The sequence below is a fragment of the Vipera ursinii genome, assembly GCF_947247035.1.
Source record: "Vipera ursinii genome assembly, chromosome: 5".
Lineage (NCBI taxonomy): Eukaryota > Metazoa > Chordata > Lepidosauria > Squamata > Viperidae > Vipera > Vipera ursinii.
In genome coordinates this window covers 45,391,306-45,413,082 of record NC_139518.1, presented here as the reverse complement: position 1 = coordinate 45,413,082, position 21,777 = coordinate 45,391,306, and the positions used below count along the sequence as shown (strand labels likewise).

The window sequence follows — 21,777 nt, the reverse complement described above, 5'->3', positions numbered from 1 at the left end:
TAAATGGGATTAAATGGGATTTTCAAGATGCAAGTAAAAAAAATTGTCAACGGATTCCAAAATTTGCACATAATCCAAATCTTCCTTCTTAGTCATTTGTTTCTTCATCAGGGATGGGCAGAAGGTATTACCGGTACTAGTTTTCTGAGTGATTCCTTTTTGTCTAAATACTTTTCTTGATTTAACAATAAAGTTCCACTCAACCTTAACCCTAACAGCAAAATATAGGCTGAACTGCTTCCCCGCCCACCGGACGCATCGTCCCTTTAAGAGTTCTCGTTTTCCTCCGGGCCTTGCGCGCTACCGAAAAGCAGCTGAATTGGGGCGGCCAGGTTTTAACCTCATCGGGCAGAGACGGAAGTAGAAGAATTTGTAGGGAGTTCGGATTTGGTGCCGAAGTAAGTACCGGAGGGGAGTGCCTCAGTCCGGAAACGAAAGACCTCGTGATTGCAATAAGCAGGAATTCGGCGCTGGCTATTTCTGAACTGCGGAGGGGCTGGTGGATTTCCTAGCGGGCTGCTTTGCGGAAGAAACGGCTGGAGCGAGCCGGGGTCTGGCGTTTGGCCTGTTCCGGAGAGAGCTAAGGCGCCTAGAAGCAACTACGCCGTCTGAGCGCCGGCAGCTCGAGCGGAATTCCGCGCTCGGGTGAGCGACAGAGAGGGCAACGCAGACTTTCGGAGTAGGCAATGCCGAGAGCGTTGGAGTCCGAAACCGTAAGAGGCAGTGAGAATAGCGAGCGGGGCGCGGCAGCTCGAATGGAGCGAGGTTTGAAAGCTTCAGCTAAGGTTCCTGTAAATAAAGGGGGCGCGCAGATCCAGGAGCGCTAGAATCGGCGGGAAGAGTTGCGAGGACCCCCGTTTCTCTCTCCGCTGCAAGAAGCCGGAATAAAATAACGCCTCGTTTGCCTCCGGGATCGGTGAAGCTTGGCCTAGTATCGCTCGTCAGCCTTTTTTTTTTCCGGCCCTATGTGGTCGGCCGCCGCTCCGGACATCCCAAAATGAAGGGAGCGGTGGAGCTTCGGCAGGTCTCGGACTGGAGTGACTATGTTCGAGGCCGCTGGCTGCGGGAGCTGCTGGATCAGCGTCGTTCCGGGGAGCCTCCCAGCCGCATCCTAACCAGCCCCGACAAGCACCATCTGCTGCTCCTGTGGAATCAGCCGGCCTGCCAGCCTCGAGTAGTGGCTTTTCAGCGCCTGGGGCTCGATGGAGGGGAGCTGGAGAGGACCTGGAAGCCACTTCAACCCGCAGTGGTGGAGCTGCTTTTCTTGGAAAGTCCTGCCACAACTGTCTCCTGGGTGTTGGCTATCATTTGGGAGCAAGGCAGGACCGAAGTCTGGCGCTTTGTGCCCACCGCTGGATGGCACTTGCTGCAGAGTCTGGAACTGTGCCATGGAGCCCGTGCTCGGATTGTCTCCGTTTGCAGCTTAGGGGAACAGCTTGTGTGGTGTGAAGAGAGGCCTCCTTTGGATGCTCAACCGACACCGGAGAAAAGAGCCTTCCAGTATTGTATTTGTGTTCGAGGCCTTCAGATTGGAGAGCAGGGTGTCCAGCTGAGCCCTCTCAGGGTTATCTTGCACAATAGCCCTGTTTACCAAGTCTTGGCCAAACCCTCTGGAGTCTTCCTTGTCCCCACCCCAGCCACCTTCCCAAGAATAGCCAAGTTTGTCCTCATCTGGCGACCTGAAATGTCTGATATTGTTATTGCTGCACCACATGGTCCGTGCGTTTCCATAAAAGCCTCACATGCAGGCAGCGATGTAGACTTCAAAAAGCTAATGCTGAGTTATGTGGGATTCTTGGAAACCATGAAAAATTTGGCTGTACACAGCTGTGCCCTATCCAATTGCGGAGAGCTGCTCTTGATCATGCAAACAGGCACAATACAGGGAGTCCAACCTAATGGCCTGTGGCGACCTGTCTTTGACTTTTCAGGAGGCATTTTGTCTTCAGGAGAGCAGGTCCAACTAAAGGTTTTTGGGCACATCCTGGCTTGCTTGCTGAAGGAGACTCTTTATCTTGTGGATTTGAACAGTAGAGAGTTGATAGAAAACAAAGTCCTGAGCACTGAGAGAGTACACTTTTTGGACACTCCTACCATAGAAAACGAAATCCAGCTCCTTGCTCAGGATGGCATTTATACTCTTGACTTCTCAGACTCTGATCAAGGCTGTCAGTCAGAATCCAACCTCGTGCAGATGGTATTTGAAGAAGCCTGCAAATACTATCAAAGACGGAGTCTCAGCAGTTCCCAACTCACTGTGGAGAAACTGAAAAGGGGGGGCATGTTTCAGGCTCCTGTGGCACTCTCTTCCATCCTGTGCTATAGTCTTGATCCCAAAGGAAAAAAGCTCCGGGTCCTCCCGGAATCTTATACCAAGCTCCTGGGCACGATGCAATTAGAACTGCAGAATTATCAAGATCTGGAGTTCCTCAAGTTGCGTGTGGTTCAATCTTCAGAAAGTGAGGTAAAGACCTATGGCGAAGCACTGGTGGAACAAGAACTTGGCCGCCTTCTTCACTTGGACTTGAACAGAGAGAACTTGGCATACCTGAATGTCGTGTTCACAGCTTTCCCTGGAGCTTTCTGGAAAGCTATCCAGAACCATCTCCAGCTACAAGAGAATGGGGATGGCATTCTGGTAGCTAGAGCCACTCCAGATGTGTGGAAAAAAATTCTGGGGGGAGCTGCTCTTAGCCCAAGTAAGCAAGAAGAAAGCCCTCTAAATGGAGTATTCCCCTTCTTTGAACTTGTCTGTCTTTCTCTTCTTGAGTTCAGGCCTAAATGGTTGCCTCACTTTGTAGAGCTATCCCAGCAGTATTTGGGTGCCTCCTGGACTTACAAAAGCAAAGAAGGGCCCGAGGGTGGTGTGCCCCTTTATAAGAGAGCACTAGCTGTACTGCCAAGGTGTGCCAGATGTCCAGTAGCAGATGGAGAAATGGAAATTGAGCTCTTGCTCTGTAGCCAGAGGCCCAAAGCAATCCTCCAAGCCATGGATCTCCTTATCCAATATGGGAGATGGCAGCATGTGATGGAGACAGCAGAGAAATTCTCCTTGTTGAGCCCTTTGCTAAACAAAGAGATGTTTATTAATCTCCTGGGGGAGTTTTCCCGGCACCGGGCCCTGGACCCCTATTTGGACAAGTTGTGGGAGCTCTGCCCTGCAGATATGAGTGCCCCTGATGTCCTGAGCATTATTCAGCAAAATCTAGCATCAGCTGAGCTCAGTCCATTTCCTTTTGCACAAGATGGGTCATCCCAACTTACTATTGCCCTGCTCAAACCACTGTTGTACAGACTGGCACAAAATCAAACATCCCAGAATGAAGTTTTTGGACATGTCTTACAGGTCCCATCCTTTCCACCACCAACACCACCCAGGAACCAGCAGTCTCTTCCGAAAGCAGATTACCAGGAAGAGCTAACCTTCTTTCAAAACCAAACGTAGTTTTTATCGTGTCACAATTAGAACAAGCAAAATGGTATTTAAAAATGGTTCTGCAAAATCAGGAGCTGCAGTCTTTATATTCCAAGCTCATCCAGTTAAAGTGGGAAGTTAAATCACAGAATCATCTATTGTCAATGACTTTGTCTGGAAGAGTGCAGAGCTTCTAGGAAGGATTGGAGACCTTTTATATCTTTAAACTAGGGCAAATAAAGGCATCTCTTCCTTAACCTTTCAGATATATTGGGATTATAATTCTCAAAATGAGAATTCTGGATTGTACAGTATTTCTAGCACATCTGGAGGGCATCAGTTGGGGACAGCTGTGTATCAATAATTGTTTCAGTAAAATTTGAAATATTACTGATGTACTCCCACCCCTTAATGAATGATATTATGGGAGTGGTTGATATTCTGATAACATGCCCATCTTTATTCATCAACTATATTTGTATAGGAGTGTCACTGAGGAGTAGCAGTGTTTGTGCTCAGAAATAGTCTTCCTCCAATACTTTATGTGGCTTTATGTGGATTAGGGTTTATAATTATTATAGTCTAAGGCATCTGAAGATATCTGGTTGGAGAAGGTTTCTCTGTGAGGAAAGAGGAGGTTTTTGATAATAACCCTAAAAGTTTCATTTGCCAGCGTTACTTCCTCCTAAATTAATGCTTTTGAAACTCCCTATATGTAATCATCGGTTGTTGCTTCTCTGAAAATAATTACTCCTCAGGTTTATCGCAGATTTAAGCAATATTTATTTCAAGCAGGGGAAGTCCTGCTGTTTTGACTGCATTTATCTAAGCACACCTTTGTCCCCTGTATAGCCTTTATCTTTTGCTTTTTAGAAAAGTGGAAAAGATTCACTATAATAATTTGTGCCATATTTCTTTGTAAGACAGTATTATTCTCCCTAGTGCTGCATTTCATATTTAAGCAAATTCTTCTTTGCTTTAAAATGGCAAGACTTGAAAAGAGGTGCTATTGTAATGCAACTTCTGACAATGTTCTTAGTACACTTCTGCTTAAGACTAATTACCCTTTTAAGTAAAACTAGCCCTCTCCATGAGGGATTGAGAATTTACGCCTTCCAAACGTTGCTGTGCTGCAATTTCTGGCATCCTCATGTCCTACACGCATGGGCCTTTTTCTATATAGATTTAACAGAAAGAGAGGAATCCTTAAGTGGTCTAACCATGAATATTTTTTCCTATGTGTAGGTAGTTCGTGATACAGCATCATTTTAATTCTCATGAAACTGACAGGATTGTTTTTAAAAATGCATATTTTCCCTGATATAATTCAAAAAGGAGGTAGCTTGTTGAATGTAACAAGAGCTAGGCTACTTCAGTTCTCCATATCAAAGTGAGTTTTAACAGCTGCTTTGCTGCCAACTTCTGATTTGAAAGGGAATGGGATCCACGTGAAAAGTGTCAGAGATGGAGAATCTGAAGCCCTCCCAAAATTGCTGAAGCATTTGGAATCCCAAGCAGTTTCATTAAGGCTCAGAAATGCTAGAAATTAAGGATGGTCACAGGTTTCCCACCCATTTTGAAAAGATGGTTGTGAGCAGATACTTTGTCTACCGTTTATGCTGTAATTCTGTTGCCCTGTCCTACAGTTTGGAAAGTTTTCTAAGTGATCGTATAGCAGGGAAAGGCTCTGTGGTTATAGAGGACCCTGCCCTGATATCTGAGAAATGTGAATGAAAGTTAACGTATCCATTGACTAGGCTTGAGTGGCCTTCACTGCCTTGGCAATCTGGGGGTTTTAGTGTAAAGGAAACATTTTTCTTTCCAGCTGTGAACTTCCCCTTTCTAGACAGACATGTAGGAAAAGTCAAGAGCTATTCTAAGTGTCCCTTTTAACTCTCTCAGAAGCAAACAAGGGAGGCACGGGTGATGAAGGAACACAAAACACTTGGCTCATACCAAACTGCCCATCCCAAATCTACAATATCTGCTACTTTTTACAGGTGCATATTCTTCAAAAACCTCAAGCTTCCTCATTCCAGAGCCATTTTGAAGTTATTTTAAGAGTTGGAAATTACTGTAAAATGCCCCTCGATTATAAAGAGGCAAGCTTCTTTGTCCTCTCTAGAGATTAATGGGATTCTTTGTTAGTGCTGGACTTCAAACTGGGGTTGGCTCTTTGTTCTCATGAAGTAGGGGTGAAAGGATGATAAGCAACCTTAAGATTTGTCTGGATGCTTTATACCATGCCTATCTCGAGTACCTTGGCAGAGAAATAGTAGGCTTTTAAGGCTCCTTTTTAATGAATAATTTTAATGAATAAGCATTATATACTCCCAGCTGTATCTTCTGTAGTATTTTTGTTAATTCAGTCTCTTGTTAATGGGGACCAACACTAGTAGATAATTCATACTCTGACCTGGAAGAATGTCAGCCAAGAGAACAAATCACGTCTGGGAAGAAAAAATACAGCAAGCAAACTGCTAGCAGGGTCTCTGTCTCTTGAGCCATAACATAAGAGCTGTAACCTTAACTTCCCAGCTTCTTCTATAAAACTGGGAATGTCCCTGCCTTTAGATTATCTAACTGGACTGTTCAGGGAAGAGTTGATTAAGTGTCTCTTAACATAATTGATCAGATATTAGCTTTCATAATATGATGGGAAGGGAGTTGGAAGTGAGTGCAAAACATCAAGAAAACAATTGTTACAATTATTAATTTAATGAAACAGCTATCTTAGTGAATGTTCTGGCTTGGTCAATCATTGAATTTTGAGACAGATAAATTCCTGTTGAATAAGCATTTGTCACACCATTGCAAAAATACACCAAAGTTATATTTAATAGCAGCATTAAGAAATTATGGTTTCTTTTATTAATTAAAATACTTTGAGTCCAACAAAACATAGCTTCCTGACCATTTGGGATTCCCTTCTTATACTGTGGCAGCCAGGGGCAGCCAGATAATTTTTAAATAAGGTCCAAAACTGATATCCTGATTATTTCTTCTTGTTTTATGTTAATATTTAACACTGCAATTCCAGCAACAGCAAGATGTCATTCTTGGGGAACAACAATTTATAAATTCTAAGTATCCAAGGCCTACCTCAAATCCTATAAAAGCTATGAAAAATATAATTTCCTTGAATTTACAAATGGAAAATACATTAATAAAAATAATTATATTCATTCAAATGAGAAGCAAAAGCATTTGTACAGATTCAAGTATCTTTCTTGGCAAAGTAGTTAGGGAGGAGGGGAGTGGTTTAATTTTCACTCTAGATTAGACTTTTTCACTCCTGGTCTTCCATAGAATCAAATAAAATTTATTATATAATAGAAATCATATAATTCAGGCAACTGAAAATATCTTTATCAAACTTAGTGGAAATAAGACATAATTTAAGTAAGACAGAAACTGCTAGGAACAATTACTATCCTAGGCTAAGTGATAGCATGCTATCTTGAATTGCTTCCCATATATTGTAGGTTTTCACAAACCCCTTAGGAAAAAAAGAAATGGAGTTGTAGATAATTTGCTAAGACAAGGTCAGTCTTAATGATGTCGTAGCAGTGAGTGAATAAAGGTGAGAATGTGTATATTAAAATCTGATTGTTTGCATGTTGCTCAAAAAATCTGAAATATGAGCCACTCCCCCACCCTCAATATCTGGATGAGATAAGAAAATGTTACATTTTATATAATGTTTTCATTTTTCCTTGATTAATGAGATTTCATTTGTTACTATTGCTTTAGGTAATCCTTCACAAATTCTTCTAAAAGCTATTTGGTCAGAAGGTTGCACATGGTGATCATATGACTCCAGCCCACTGCAACTGACATAAATATGACTCTCTTGCCAAGTGTCTGAATTTTGATCAGATGACCACGGAGATGCTGAATTGGTCGTCAGTGAAAAATAGTCATAAGGTCACTTTTTTCAGTGCCATTGTAACTTTCAAATATCATTAAGTGAACTGTTGTAAGTTGAGGACTACCTGTATTATCTGCTACTAGTCCAGTCTTGCCCTAAACTTCAAATTTCCAATACTGACTAGGAATTATGTCACACATTTGGAGCGCCACAGATCAGGCAAGACTAATCTAAAAGGAATACAATTCTTGTGTTGTTCCTCTTCCAAATGGTTATCGTATCCTCTTTTCATTATTCATTTTGCATATTAAATAAATATTACTAATTCTATTCACCTGATGAGAGAATTTCCCCCATTCTCATGAGAGAATCACACTTCTGACAAATTCATGGTTCAGTATTATTGGGGAGGAGATAAATGCCCAAAATATGCAAATCAAGTATTGGAGAATGTGAGGAAGGAGAAAAGAGAGAAACATACATCTGTAGATTGCAATGATGTACTGAAGCACAAGACAAACTCTTCAAAGTGCTCTAGATAAAATTTAAGGCAATTCACTCTTCCTGATGCAGAATTGTCAGTAGTATTTCATTATGGCTCATATTTGCTTTCTCTTCCAGAGTATTAACCTTTAGAGTAGGTATGGAGTAGGTATCCAGCAAGGCATTATTTGCAATTCAGCTTAATTCAACAAAGATTTCTAAATCTGTTGAGGGTCAAAGAATTACTGTAAAGATGTTTTGCTATATATTGGGTCTGTATAGTAATTCAGTAGAATGCAGCCTCTTGAGTATGGACAGCATTAAGACTGCAAGCCTAATGTCTATAATAGAGCACAACCCTGTTGATACCCTGGGCATACAGCCGTACTACACTTCTCTGTGACAGGGCTTATGACACAGGTCTCTTGCAGGGAAAAGGTTGTTGCCATCTTACAAACTTGTTCAGGGAAAATTTTTGGCAATGTCAAGAGAAACCCAAGAATTCTCTAGACCATTGTTGTCTTCATAGCAGTTCAGAGATGGAATGCTGAAAAAAAAAGTTATTTCTTCAGCTCAACCCGGGGCATTTTGAATGTGTTTGGCCTTGACCTATAATGGGAAAAGAAGAAGAAATTAAGAAAATTGAATCTTGATGGTTGGTAAGCAACAATAAGAGTAAGGATGAAATGGGAGTAAGAAACTTTGATTTTGTTGTTGTTTGGCAGTTCTCAATCCCTTACTATAGGTTCATTCTACGATAGGGCTTTAAAAATCCTCTCTACCCTGATAAATATACTACCACAGTACTATTTAGCATCCCAAACATTATTTGTTTGCAAATGAAACTTACAGCATGCAAAACTTACAGTATTGTAATTATGGCTGTTTCCCACTCCACAGAAAGTTATGTTCATTTTCTTTTTTAAGTATTAACACCAGAACAGTGAGCTGCCTACACTATTTGGTATTCTCTACACCCCAAATGGCTTTCATGCTCTAGTGCAGGAGTGTCAAATTTGCAACGTCACATGACGTGTCATGACGTATCATGACTTTGCCATTGCTGGCAATGGGGTGGGCGCAGTTTTGCTATGATGCATCCTGCCTGCAGGCCAGCAATTTGACACCCCTGCCCTAGTGGCTAATTAAATGGCTCTTCTTTAGCTTAATACTGACATTTGCTTGAACTACAATGCTGCCTAGCAAAGATTGATCACAGCTATGGAAAGATACTCACAGTTCAAAGTTTTCCATAATCTCATCCCTAATAGAAAAAAGGGACAGTGTCAATGACATATATAAATATAAATATAAATAATATAAATATAAAATCACTCCCACATGATAGTTCTCACAAAAACCAGACTAGGAACCACAAAAAAGTAGTGATTGAACTGGACATCATCACAAAGAGAGGCAGGGAAAATAGTCTCCAGTTATATTATGGCAAGATCACATTTCTGAAGCAGTTCTCCTAGGAAATGTAGCCCCAGGAAGTTGGGGGTATTTGCACAGATGATTCTAAAGAAATTTTCAAGCTAGTTCATAAGACAATATTGGGAAAATGAAAGACTGAAGCCCACAGCCATGGCAGCATCCCGTATTAGATAATAAATCATCCTTACTGATATATGTCATCGACGCTCATTTGACGATAAAACTTGGCAAGCCGCACAGCCAAGATGATACTTGGCAACAGAAAGATTGTGCACCAGGCCAGACTGAACCAGAAGGCATTCTAGGAGGGGGAAAGAGAAGAGATGGAGAGTTGGAGGCAATGCTTCAAGTGTTTCAGTTCAGATTTAGTTGGTTGAGACTGCCAAGAGAAATACAGTATCTCTAATAATGGACATATCCTCATACAGTAAGTATTTGCACATTCCGGTCCTAACACGCACTAGACTAGAGCCTTCTTTATGTACCTCCCATTCCCATTTCTGTTCAGAAGGCATAGCTTTCATTTGTGCATATGCACCTCTAACGTTTCCCTACGTTTTTTTTCAAAATTAAGACATTACAACAAACTGACCCCCAAGACAACTATAGTGATATGCTCCTCTTATTGTTGTGATTCAGGGTCAGCCTGTGGGTTCGGCAGTTGGGTCGGACGACTCAGAGGAGGAGGGGGGTGTTGAAGACCTTGCTGAGGGGATTGGACAGCTTGATGAGAGCCCCCAGCCAGGCCCCTCTCATCTGGTCACAACGCAGACCCAGCTGTGAGCCTGACAGCGTGGATGAAGATGACCCACAGCTGGCCCTGTTCAAGGACGCCTGATGCAGGAGGCAGTCAATCAGGAGTAAACAGAGGAAGGCAATGGGGCACCTCGGAAGGAGGCAGAGAGAGGCCACGCCCTGAACTGTATTTAAGGGGAATGTGTGGGAGGGCTGGTTTGCTGAAGGCAACCGCTTGGATAGTTCCTGTTTCTTAAAGCTCCTGTTTCTTGGTTCGTGCCTTGTTCCGTTTGTTTTTGTAGCAATAAATTTGGCAGGCATAATTCCAGCCTCTTGCCTTCTTGTAAAAGGGGTTGTCCCTGCCTTTTCTGCAGGGCCGGTAGCAGGCTGGTACAGAACACTTATTTACAATTTAGTGTTACACCCTTTGTAACACTATCTCTTGCCTTAAATCCATGTTGACACAATTAGCAATCCCACATCTCAATTAATGCTCTCTGATTAGTATTGATTTCCTCACCAAAGAATCAACAAGGTAATTGCAGACAACGGTATTCATGCTGTCCAGTGCCCAGGCTACAGGGCCACAACGACCCAATTGTCCCATGATCTGTCAATGAAGATTTAAAAGCAAAACAAAACATTTCATTAGAGAAGTTTCATCAGAGAAAACCAAGCCCTGGTGTTCTGGGCAACAATTTTCATTATTTGATCACCATATTTGAAATCTACAATTTCTTTTCCAACCCAGAAAAAAAGGTTCAATCCCTCAATAATTGTATTCCGTATTTTCATTTTAAAAAATAAGGAAAAAATTTAATGGTTGCCCTCATACAACATGCTTAAATTCAGATTTAACAAAGCACAATTGGTATGTTGAAACAAATAGATAAGTTTTTTCTGGCTTGTCAAACAATTCTAATGATCTTCGTACAACATACCAAGGGAATGGAAAGGTTCTTGAATCATGCCTCTGAATTTACATGTTGTTTGGTAAGGGTTTGAACAAGTACAGATAACTGTACTTGGCAAGATAAAAGTATAAATCCAGCAAGTCCATCCTTATTCCACTAGAAATAATTGATAGTACTTACAACATGCTGAGCCCAGCTCACATAAGAGGAAAAATAATTCAATATCTGCCATATAAAAGTCTTGATCTCCTAGATGGAAATAGAGAAGGAAACTCAGGAAATGGTTTGGTTTTGGTGCAAATATCCTGTATAACAGACATGTCAAACACGAGGCCCGGGGGCCAGATCTGGCCTGCGAAGTGGTTTCATGCGGCCCGTGAAGCCATCCTGGAAACAGTGAGGGAACGGCCCCCACTGCCTTGGCCCTGGCCCAGAGACCCTCCTTCTGCCAGAGACCCTCAGATTTGTCCCACTCCTGCCCAGGCCCCCATAGGCACCCTTGATGCGAATGATGTAGAGCTGGCCACGCCCACCCAGTAGGCACTCTAGCCATGCCCACCCAGTAGGCCATGGCCACTCAGGACATACCTACCCGCCCCCTGAAGCCAACTGCAACGCTGATGCGGCCCTCAATGAAATTGAGTTTGACACCCCTGCTGTATAAATTGCATTGCAGATCTGTGAATTTTGGAGCATAAATTTCCTATATGTCCATGAATGGAAATGAAGTTCTAGAAAACTTGGGGGGCAGGGAGAGAAGGAGAAAGCAAGCAGAGTTCTTTCATGCAAGATCTGCTAGAGGTACTAAGGTTCTCCATACTTAATCAGAATAACTTTCAGATTTCAGGCAAGCATAAGAAGCAGGACCATACTGCTACAGGTAGTCCTTTACTTACGACTATTTGTTTAATGACTGAAGTTCCAACAGCCTAGAAAAAGTGCCTTATGACCAATTCTCAAAGCTAAGACCTTGACACAACTCTTACGTATCAAGGTTCTGGTTGAAGAATCCAATAAAGCACACTGGAGACATTACGATCTCTAATGCAAAACTTTATTGGGCAAAGCATACTGGCACTAAAGAATGGAAAACCAGCTCTGGCAATATGACGGGAAAAAGATAATTAAAAGAGTACAATTTTCTCTCTCCTCTCTGACAGTTCAGGTCACATTGTCCAATTAGTCTTCAAGCATTTATTATGAGAAGACAGTCTCCATTCGCCACATTTCTCTGGTGACCTTGTTTCCCATACTGATAGAACCACCTGTATGCATTCCAAACCTTCCACTCCCCATAAGTGTAGGTAAGCTAGAAGCAGCATGGCAGTCCTAATGCAAGAAATCTTCATAGTTTGACACTATGGCCACATGAATGCAATTTGTGCACTTGGCAACTCGCTCCCATTTACAACTGGTTGCAGTATCTTGTAGTCATGTGATTTGAGATTTGTGATCTGCCCAGCCATTTTCCTACAAGCAAAGTCAGTTAGGGAAGCCAGACTCACTTAAAGACTATGTGATCCTCTTAATGACACATGATTTGCTTAATGACTGCAGTAAACATGATCATAACTTTGGATCCAATCATGTGATGACTTCCTTAATGACAATATTGTTTATCAACCAACATTCTGGTCCCAAGTGTGACATAAGTCAAGAACTACCTAGGACTTCTGGTTTTTGCTCCCACAACGCATGGCTGCGGAAGAGTGGACTCTGCTCCCCACAGCTATTTTCTTCCTGCTTGGGGGACCCTAGATGGGTCTGAAGTTGCCCTGGAGAGGTGACTGTGAAGGAGGGGTGCCCCGTCGATCACAAAGCGGCAGCAATCACTCCGTTTGATCCGGGGAAAGCCCTCCGAACCCGACAAGAGAAAGGCTAGCATGAGATCAGCATCTAGCTCAAGAGCACAAACTTAAACATCAGTGAACAGTGTGCTTGGAATTGGTGAGAGTACTGATCTTCTTTCTTCTATCTACTATTTAAATCCTTGAAAAGGTCCCCAAAGTAAGAAAACCTCCAGAAGTGAAGGGAGGGGATTATATCCCCATTCCCCTATAGACAGAAGCGGCGAATTAACATAAAAGGTTGAAAGAGATATACTAAAATTTGATTTAAAATATATCAGTCTGGACAAATCTAGGAACTAAAAAACTGTCAAGATTATACCCTAAAAATTTCTGATGGAATTATGAAAATATATAACAAACATAACTTTTTGATGGAAAGAAAAACTGAAAAAAGAAATAACTGCTGACACCTAGTGGAGAATCAAAGAATAGAACACTAACAATAAGGACTCAGAAATTGGCAGAATGCACAGAAACAAAGAAAAAGTTGTTCCTTTGAATTGCAAATAATCTTGAAGACATCTGGGAACAAAGGAAGAGCCAGCTATAAGATTAAAAAGTGTTTGAAAGAAGAAAAAGACACCTGGAATGTTGCTTAAATCTAAGAACTATTTATGAAAAAAAACTTTGGCTTTTTGGCTAATCTTTTAGAGGAGAATTTGCAGGATTTAAAGTGGCTTAATATACTGAATTAATTTTGACTGACTGATAAATTGACTTTTGAATTAAAACATTGATGAAAGATTATTTAAAGGGGGCGAGACAACATGGATATCACATGCGTATGAAAAAATGACAAGATGCCACATTCAATATTTTCTCCTGAAGGACTTAGCCTGGAAAATCAAGGGCCTCCAGGAGCAATACTTCAAGGGAAGATAAATACTTTCCCAGAGGAAATATAAGTAATGTTAGGACAAATACAAATGACAATAGATTCAAACCACGATGGAATTTGAAACTTTGAAAATATGCTTATTTAAATCCTCAGTCTAAATCTACAATTAAAAAATACCCAGGAAATAACAACAAAGGAACCAACAAATCAGACAGCAGATTACAAACTAGAAGAGTAGGATCAAACTGATGAAATAATAAAGGAAAATAATTACAATTTGACACAGACAGGAAAAAATCTACAAGGTTCTGATACAACAAGAAAAATGGAATTATTAGAACTATTAAAGTTTGGGGGGTAAAAAGAATGTATCTTACTTAATTCATCTTTTGTATTCCCAACATTTGTAAAAATACAGGAACTGTTGGGTAAGCGGATTGCATCAACTTGGAAAATTACTTGGCGAAAGAAGAAGATCAGAGACAGATTGTGCTGCCACCACGTGGCTGTTTTGGAGTAATTACAATGTGGGCAGTCAGACCCTCCTACCCTATGATGTATTTCCTCTTCCCTCCCCTTTCTGAGATGGACTTCCTCCTCCTTTGTCTCTGGAGAGAATCCCATCCTCCATTGTCTAGCTAACATGTGACAACAGCAGATGTGCAGTCGCTGGGAATATTTCCATTTTCTGACCTTGGAGATACCTTGGAAATATCTTGGAAATGCTGTACAAACGTCATCTTAATCTACATGCAATAAAGGTATTTCTATATGATAAAGGGTGTTTCCACAAGTTCAAACTATCTGGAGAGAACTGTTAATGGTAATGGCCTGCTTATATAGACCATAGAAGTCTTATCAAGGGGTTAATTACAGTACAACGGCTTTGGATCCAGAATAGTCAGAAAATGGTAATATTCCCAGCGACTGCACATCTGGTGTTGTCACATGTTAGCTAGACAGTGGAGGATGGGATTCTCTCCAGAGACAAAGGAGGAGGAAGTCCATCCCAGAAAGGGGAGGGAAGAGGAAATACACCATAGGGTAGGAGGGTCTGACTGCCCAGACTGTAATTACTCCAAAACAGCCACGTGGTGGCAGCACACAGATACAAGAGATTTGACTTGCCCTACCAGATGGACTATTACATGAATAAACATTTGTTTGAATATGGCTAAAAGAACATAAATGGGCCTTATAACAAGAAGGATAATGAGATTTAAGTAATATAGTATGTTTTATAATATATTAAATGTTAAAATAGGTTGATGTAACTTTTATTAATATATAAGTAAAATATAAACTGATTAAAAAGGATGTTATATCTAGATACTATAAGATAGATAAAAAGTATAGTATTTTTATAATGCATGACATAACATATTGGGAAGATGTACCTAAATGGGAAAATTTAGACAGTGAGATGACTAATATGAAGAAATTATGACTGATAAGAATTGGATTGAATATAAGGGAATCTAAGCAAACAAAAATTATAAAAATAGGATGTATGCTGAATTAATGAGATGGTTATGAGAATAATATAAGCTGAAAAAATGTTATATAGAAAGATTATCATTTGTATAAATATAAAAAATGCCTATACCTAATTATTTATATATTGAAAATATTAAGAATTATATTTTGGCTAAGGTTGAAGAAGCAAAATACAAATAGGCGAAGGGAAGATCAAAGTAATGTATTAATTAATTTATTAATTATGTAATTATCAAATTTAATCATTATTGACTGTTAATTATTAGTCCTTTTTTTCTTGTTAAAATATAAACCAAGACAATACGCTGTATACCATGCACTGGAGATTGTTATAGTTAAAAACCATATCTATAAAATATCTATAAAAAAAAGAACTACCTATATTCATGAAAGTAGCACAATGTTTTTCAGGATTTGAAGCTAGCCTAAGGAATCTACCATGAGTGGATTCCTTAAAGTAGCAGCATTTTCCTTCAGGCCACTTAATGATCAAGAGCACTCCCGCAATGTCTGAAGCTCTTTTTCTAAATCCTTTTTTTAAGCATGTACAGCCCTAGGAAGTAACATATTGTATTCTGGCACTTCTGCTCATCCCCTCCTCTGTTTTTGTGTCCCCCTTCTCACTTTAGATTGCTGATGTCAGTTCTGACCAAAGTACTGGGGCCAACTGTCACAGTTTACTCACACAGTAAATAAATAAACAAATAAACATACTAAGGTACGGATGAAGACTTACCCTGTTTATAATTTCATCTGTTTGGTGCTGTATAAATGAACTGGTCTCATTTATTTCCGACAGCGTGAAGTTTACCTTATTCTGGTGGGATACATTGGTGTTAGGTTCTTTCAAAAGCTTCTATTCAAGTATACCTGAGCTGTCTGCCCAGGAAAAACAGCTTACACACCTAGCATCACATATCCCACAGCATATTGAAAGCTGGGACAAGTCCTTTGATATATTTTATTAAATTAAACATGAAGGGAATGATGTCAATAAGCATTTTAAATCAAAGATATTCAGCTTCACACAAATAGCTCTTCTAATGCTATAGATGGACTTTCCACACCTATTCTCTCCTTTGTGTGATGTCTACTAACCTCTTAACTGTTTTCAGTCTTTTAATAAATTTAAAACCTTTTTATGCCAAGAAAAATTTCTGAACTCCCCAACTGGCACTTAGTAATATGAAGTGACAAATTTATATTTCTATCTCAAGGCCCGAACAGATTGGCCTCTAGCAGAACATCTGAAATATCTCAAGGAAGGTCCCTTACAGAAATATTTAGGAACCCTAGAATCAAATGCCTCTTTTCCAATTTTTCACTTCCACCCAGCCTGCTTACTGGAATTTGAGGTGCAGATTTCTGCAACTTCTCGATGCTCCTCTTCAAGTCTTTCTGAGGGAGAGAAAAAATAAATTCCTCATTCAGTGATACCAGGTTTGGTCAAAGAAGATAAAGAGAGACAAGGGAAACTACACTCACAATTTCTGAAGGAAATTTGAGGTTAATCCAATCTTGGATCTTCTTCAGCTCATCAGCTTGATGTTGCAGTTTGCTACTTGTGCTACCAGTTGTCTGAAAATAAATGAATGAAAGTGTGTGTGTGCTCATTAAACTTGACATGGAGTCATATCCAATTAGCATTTGTGCTCTGTAATTTCAGTGCCCCATTTCATTCCACTCACCCTCAACAATTACCTTCTAGTTCAAAACAGGTCCTACTCCAATTGTTTCAGTGAAGTTTCAGGCCAGGATTTAGTACTGAGACAGCCTTGGTCATGCTTATTGATTGAGCATGTGGTTGAGCCAAGATGGAGATCATGTGCTCCTTAATCTCTTAGCAGCTTTCAGTATCACTGACCAGGGTATCCTTCAGAGATAACTCCATGGCTTAGGGATTGCGGGAGGAATTTTAGAGGTGTTCTTTTCCTTTCTCTAAGCCCAGAATATTCCATTTTTGACCATGGAAGAGGTAACATTCCTCTTCAAATTTGGTGTGCGATCTCGGAATCTTCCTGGACTTGCAGCTCCTGCTTGATGACCAGGTGTTAGCTGCAACCAGGAGGGTAATTGCACAATTTCATCTGGTGTACAAGTTTTGACCTTTCCTAAATTGGGAGTCCCTTGCTCATGCCCTAGTCACCTTATGGTTTGACTACTGCAATGCGCTCTACACTGACAGCCCTTTAAACATCTAGGAGACTTTCCAGAAGCTTCAACTGGTCCGAATGCAATGGCAGGAGCAGTGATGTGCATCCCTTGGCATGCCCATGTAACATATCTGCTTCACAAGATGCACTGGTTGCTAGTTTGCTTCTGGGTATGATTTAAGGTGCAATTCAAGGCTACCACCCATGCCTTTGGTGAGGGAGAGCGAGACCCATTCCATCTGGTCTGTTATGTTTGTCATATTTTTTCTTAAACTTTTGATTTTATTATAATGTATTTATTTCTGAGCTCTCCAGAGTTGTAGGGAGTTACATAGGATACTTTTTTATTATTAATATCCAGAACTTCCTGATCTCTTATTATTTTTGTGCAGTTCACTGCCAAAGGTACTTGAAGGCCACATTCCAAGACACAATAAGAGCCTTGGTGGAGCAGTGGGCTAATGCCTCCTTAAGTAACACCAGCTGCCTGCAATTAGTGCAGGTTCGCATCCCACCAGGCTCAAGGTTGACTCAGCCTTCCATCCTTCCGAGGTAGGTAAAATGAGGACCCAGATTGTTGGGGGCAATAAGCTGACTTTGTAATAATGCTGCTTGGGGTGTGTGAAAGCCCTAATAAGCAGGCATATACATAGAATGAAGGCTACTGCTAAGTTTGTAAAGCCGCCCTGAGTCTTCGGAGAAGGGCGGGATATAAATGGAATTAAAATTAAATAAAAATTTTTAAAACACAATCACTTTACATCTTCCAGTGTCAGCTGGGAGAATAGCTGCATCTACAAAATTCTGTGTCTACTCAAAAGGATTTCCCATAACATCTGCTGTATATCTTAGAAGTTGAGGAAGACAGTTATATAGGACCATGTGGGTATCCTTGCCCAAGGACTACTCACGGTATTTGCCAGTTCTTCCAATTTATTAGCCAAGACATTCAGGTCTTGTTTGGTCAGATTCTGGTTAAGCTATAGAAAAAGGAGAAAAAGAGAACACAGAATTCAAGCAAGCAAAATACACTTGAATGAATTAAATACAGAATTGAAGGCAGATTTACTTAAGTATTTCTGCATACTATATTTAACTAGTCAATACTCATGTTTTAATATATGTTGTTGTTTTTCCTCATCCCATCACTAGGAGGAGTGAGTTCACTTTATCCCTCTTTTCTGCTGAACTGCTAGCAGAGATTTTTCAAATGTCCACTAGCAACTATTAGATTTGCTTTTGGATACATAGGCATTTTTATGACTGTTTTCTGACAGGAGAGCAATCCGTCAGGTTTTCTGATTATCCTTTAAGGACTAGATAAAGTCTCTCCTCTTTATAACAGCATTAGCAGACAAATTGATCAATCAAGTTGGCCTGTCTGATCACTGCTGAATTACTCATTGTGGTTACTATTATATATAAAGAATGACATGTTTTCATTGCATTTTTATTTTATTATACTATTTATTTATACTATACTATATATTTATTATTGAGATGTTAACCTATACCAGATTCCAAAAAGAAACATACATGTTAAAGAAATGAACAGTTTAAAAAACCCACACAAAACTTTAGAAGTACATATTTTAAATATTCTCTCAACTACTGTTTGGCTATAGATGCGAACTTCAGGGCTTCACCAAACACAGTTACAACTGGAGGAGTTGCCAATAAATTACTGTGACATCAACTCAGAATCTTTCTGTGACAGACTCTTAGCTCCTGTTGCCAGGAAACACCAATGTGTTCCCCAACAAATGTGAACATCACCCATTCTCCAACAAATACAGAAGAATGTCTGGTGAGCTCCTGTTCTGGGAAGGAAATTATATCAACATTCTTCCTTTCTTTCATAAGCCTTTTCCTTAATTTTCCATCTTACTTCTTCAAGAGTACTGTTAAAATCCACATTCAGAGGCCCATCTTTTGAACTCAGTTTCATCAAGTTGCGTTTTTGTTCATCCTTCAGAAGTTCAATAGAGCCAATATCGATTTTTGTTTTACTCAGGGTTGAATCAATGTCTTGAGTGTACTAGAGGAAAAACAGAAATGCCAGATGAGTATATGCAGAGCACAGCATCATTTGTTCTGCAGTACATTCTCCAGAACTGTCCACGAGGGCTGTAACTGTGCCCTATACCCAAATGCTTAAAATATTCCTGGTGACAACCCTAAGCTGATGTCTGGGAGCAAAAGATTAACTGATGATGGCATTTCTCTATCACTGGATTGATTCATTATATAGGCAGCCATCATTTACCTTGCTGATGTTAAAGGTGTCATTCAAAGAAATGACCTCATTGAGATGAAAGGTACTCCACAAGGGTGCATTGTCTTCACAATTCCTTTAGAAGAGGAAAACAGGATGCATAATATTATATCAAGGATAAATTGGATAAGAACATTACCCCACAGAACAAGCTCTCCAGTCCTGCACATTAGGTCTCCCCACCCCTCTGGCCCATAGCTAGAAAGCTCTTCAGGGTGGCTCAAATATGTGTTTTCCAAAGAAAAAAACCCAACCCAACTGGGCTTTCTTAGTACTTTCTTTGAGCTGAAGAAGCTTCTTTAATGAGAAGTAAATGTTGTCAAAGAAAACATTAACAAACTGCAGTTGCTTCTTGGAAAAAACACATTTGGGACAACCATGACCTAGATCAGGGGTAGGCAACCTCGGCTCTTTTATGACTCATGGACTTCAACTCCCAGAATTCCTGAGTCAGCTATGCTGACTCAGGAATTCTGGGAGTTGAAGTCCATGAGTCATAAAAGAGCCGAGGTTGCCTACCCCTGATCTAGATGATTGAAAATCTCCACAGATATCTTCAGAATGGCCTTACTGTAGAAGCAGGCACATTACAGGTAGTCCTTGACTTACAACAGTTCACTTAATGACCATTTAAAATTATAATGGCACTGAAAAAAGTAATTTATGACTGTTTTTCACACAACCATTGCAGCATCCCCATGATCATGTGATCAAAATTCAGATGCTGGGTAACCGATTCATATTTATGACGGTTGCAGTTTCCCGGGGTCATGTGATCACCTTTTGCAACCTTCTGACAAGCAAAGTCAGTGGGGAAGGCAGATTCCCTTAACAACCATGTTACTAACTTAACAATTGCAGCGATTTGGTTGTGGCAAGAAAGATTGTAAAATGGGGCAAAACTCACTTAACAAATATCTCTCTTAGCAACAGAAATTGCACTTGCACACACAAACAAGACTTCCTCTTCCTTGCAAGGAGTAGGTGAGAAAAAATTCAGTTTTTGCTCTCACTGACAGCAAAAATATATACATTATTTTCAGCTGCTTCAACTTGGTCCTATCATTTAGGTTAAGGGTGTCAAACTGCCAGCCCAGGGGCCGGATGCGTCATGGCAAAACCGCGCCCACCCCATTGCCAGCAACAGAAAAAAAGTTGCAATATGTTGTGACATGTCACATGACGTTGGGAGTTTGACACCCCTGACTTAGATGATCTCTACTATCCTGGACCAATGGAGGTGGAGGGTTGGGATGGGGTAAGAGGAGCTCATCCACTGGGGAGGGGAAACTGAAGGGACTTGCTTAGGAGAATGCTTTCAAAGTAGGACTTAAAGCATATGATTTGTGCAGAGACCACATTCTGGGAATATGGTTCATATGCTATTCTAGCAAGCTTTAACTCATTTATCAATACTTTAACCTGTGTAGTGCTTCCATGTATTTCATTACAGATTGATAAGCAGCTATTTCTCTCTTCTGAACAAGGTTTCCCTCTGTACGCCCCCCCAAATTCTATTTCACTAAGCCTGCAACATTTATGTTCTCTCCAGATTCTCCTTCCTCGCAAGGAAATTGAGGACAAACATAATGGCAGTTCACCCAAGCATCTTGGCACTCACTTGTATATGCTGGTCAGGTTTACATCAGAACCATTCATATTCACGAGCTTTTTCACATTTAATTCAGGGAACAATCCAGGTGTGTCCAGATACTGGAAAAAAGATAAGTAGCAGCTGATGAAATCTTTTCTAAATTTTCTTAAACTCTTTACTGATCCCTCTAGCTGTATTTTCTCCTCTCCCAAAGCTGAAACAGCTGCAGCTAGAGACTAAAATAACGATGACTTATGAAAGTTGGAAGAGGTAACTGCAAAGAAAGGTTGCAAATTAATAAACCATTATTAATTCTATAACCATGAACTAACCTTTTTCTCTCTGTCACAATACTTATGCATTTATTTTATTAGGCTTATGTGCCACTTCAGTTATCAACCAACTCTAAGCAGCCCCTTGTCTTCTCATTCCTAACCATGAGGGGACACTAAGTAGTTATGAGTACAACAGCAACCTAGGTGGCTTACCTGAAGGAGAATTCCATTAGACCAAGGCTGGCACACCAACGTGTATGAATTGCCCCCAACTAAAAATAGCAGTAGAACCAGCAACATCAGCAACCATGAAAATATAAAGCTGAATCCAACACTCCTGTCATGAAAGATGAGAATTAATCAGAGGTCTACATTGCAACTATTGATTTGGATGTGAACAACCCATAGGACCTTCTACAGTTGGGTCTTATATTCTCATG

At 40.4% G+C, this 21,777-nt stretch overlaps 2 protein-coding genes across 3 annotated transcripts in view; one reads left to right on the top strand and one right to left on the bottom strand.

The window, feature by feature from the left end:
• Positions 1–398: 398 nt before the first annotated feature.
• HPS6 (HPS6 biogenesis of lysosomal organelles complex 2 subunit 3) lies at positions 399–6,002 on the top strand. The gene has a single exon (XM_083363207.1). The coding sequence runs from the start codon at positions 998–1,000 to the stop codon at positions 3,443–3,445; it is 2,448 nt and encodes an 815-aa protein (XP_083219333.1). The 5' UTR covers positions 399–997; the 3' UTR covers positions 3,446–6,002.
• A 233-nt stretch (positions 6,003–6,235) lies between these two features.
• Positions 6,236–21,777, bottom strand: part of LOC310640721 (prominin-1-A-like) — a 48,491-nt gene continuing 32,949 nt past the window's right edge. For both annotated transcript variants that reach the window (XM_083363209.1, XM_083363208.1), the window contains 13 exons: positions 21,551–21,674; positions 21,090–21,181; positions 19,460–19,544; positions 19,082–19,231; positions 18,105–18,173; positions 16,526–16,618; positions 16,385–16,438; positions 15,777–15,857; positions 11,036–11,104; positions 10,462–10,551; positions 9,395–9,507; positions 9,007–9,033; positions 6,236–8,378 (listed from right to left, as the gene is read on the bottom strand). In XM_083363209.1, the coding sequence (XP_083219335.1) occupies positions 8,330–8,378; positions 9,007–9,033; positions 9,395–9,507; positions 10,462–10,551; positions 11,036–11,104; positions 15,777–15,857; positions 16,385–16,438; positions 16,526–16,618; positions 18,105–18,173; positions 19,082–19,231; positions 19,460–19,544; positions 21,090–21,181; positions 21,551–21,674 (1,096 nt within the window). In that variant the 3' untranslated portion in view covers positions 6,236–8,329. The remainder of the gene's footprint in view (positions 8,379–9,006; positions 9,034–9,394; positions 9,508–10,461; positions 10,552–11,035; positions 11,105–15,776; positions 15,858–16,384; positions 16,439–16,525; positions 16,619–18,104; positions 18,174–19,081; positions 19,232–19,459; positions 19,545–21,089; positions 21,182–21,550; positions 21,675–21,777) is intronic.

Coding starts and splice junctions, on each gene's coding strand:
- HPS6 (XM_083363207.1), top strand. CDS start 998: ATGAAGGGAGCGGTGGAGCTTCGGCAGGTCTCGGACTGGAGTGACTAT.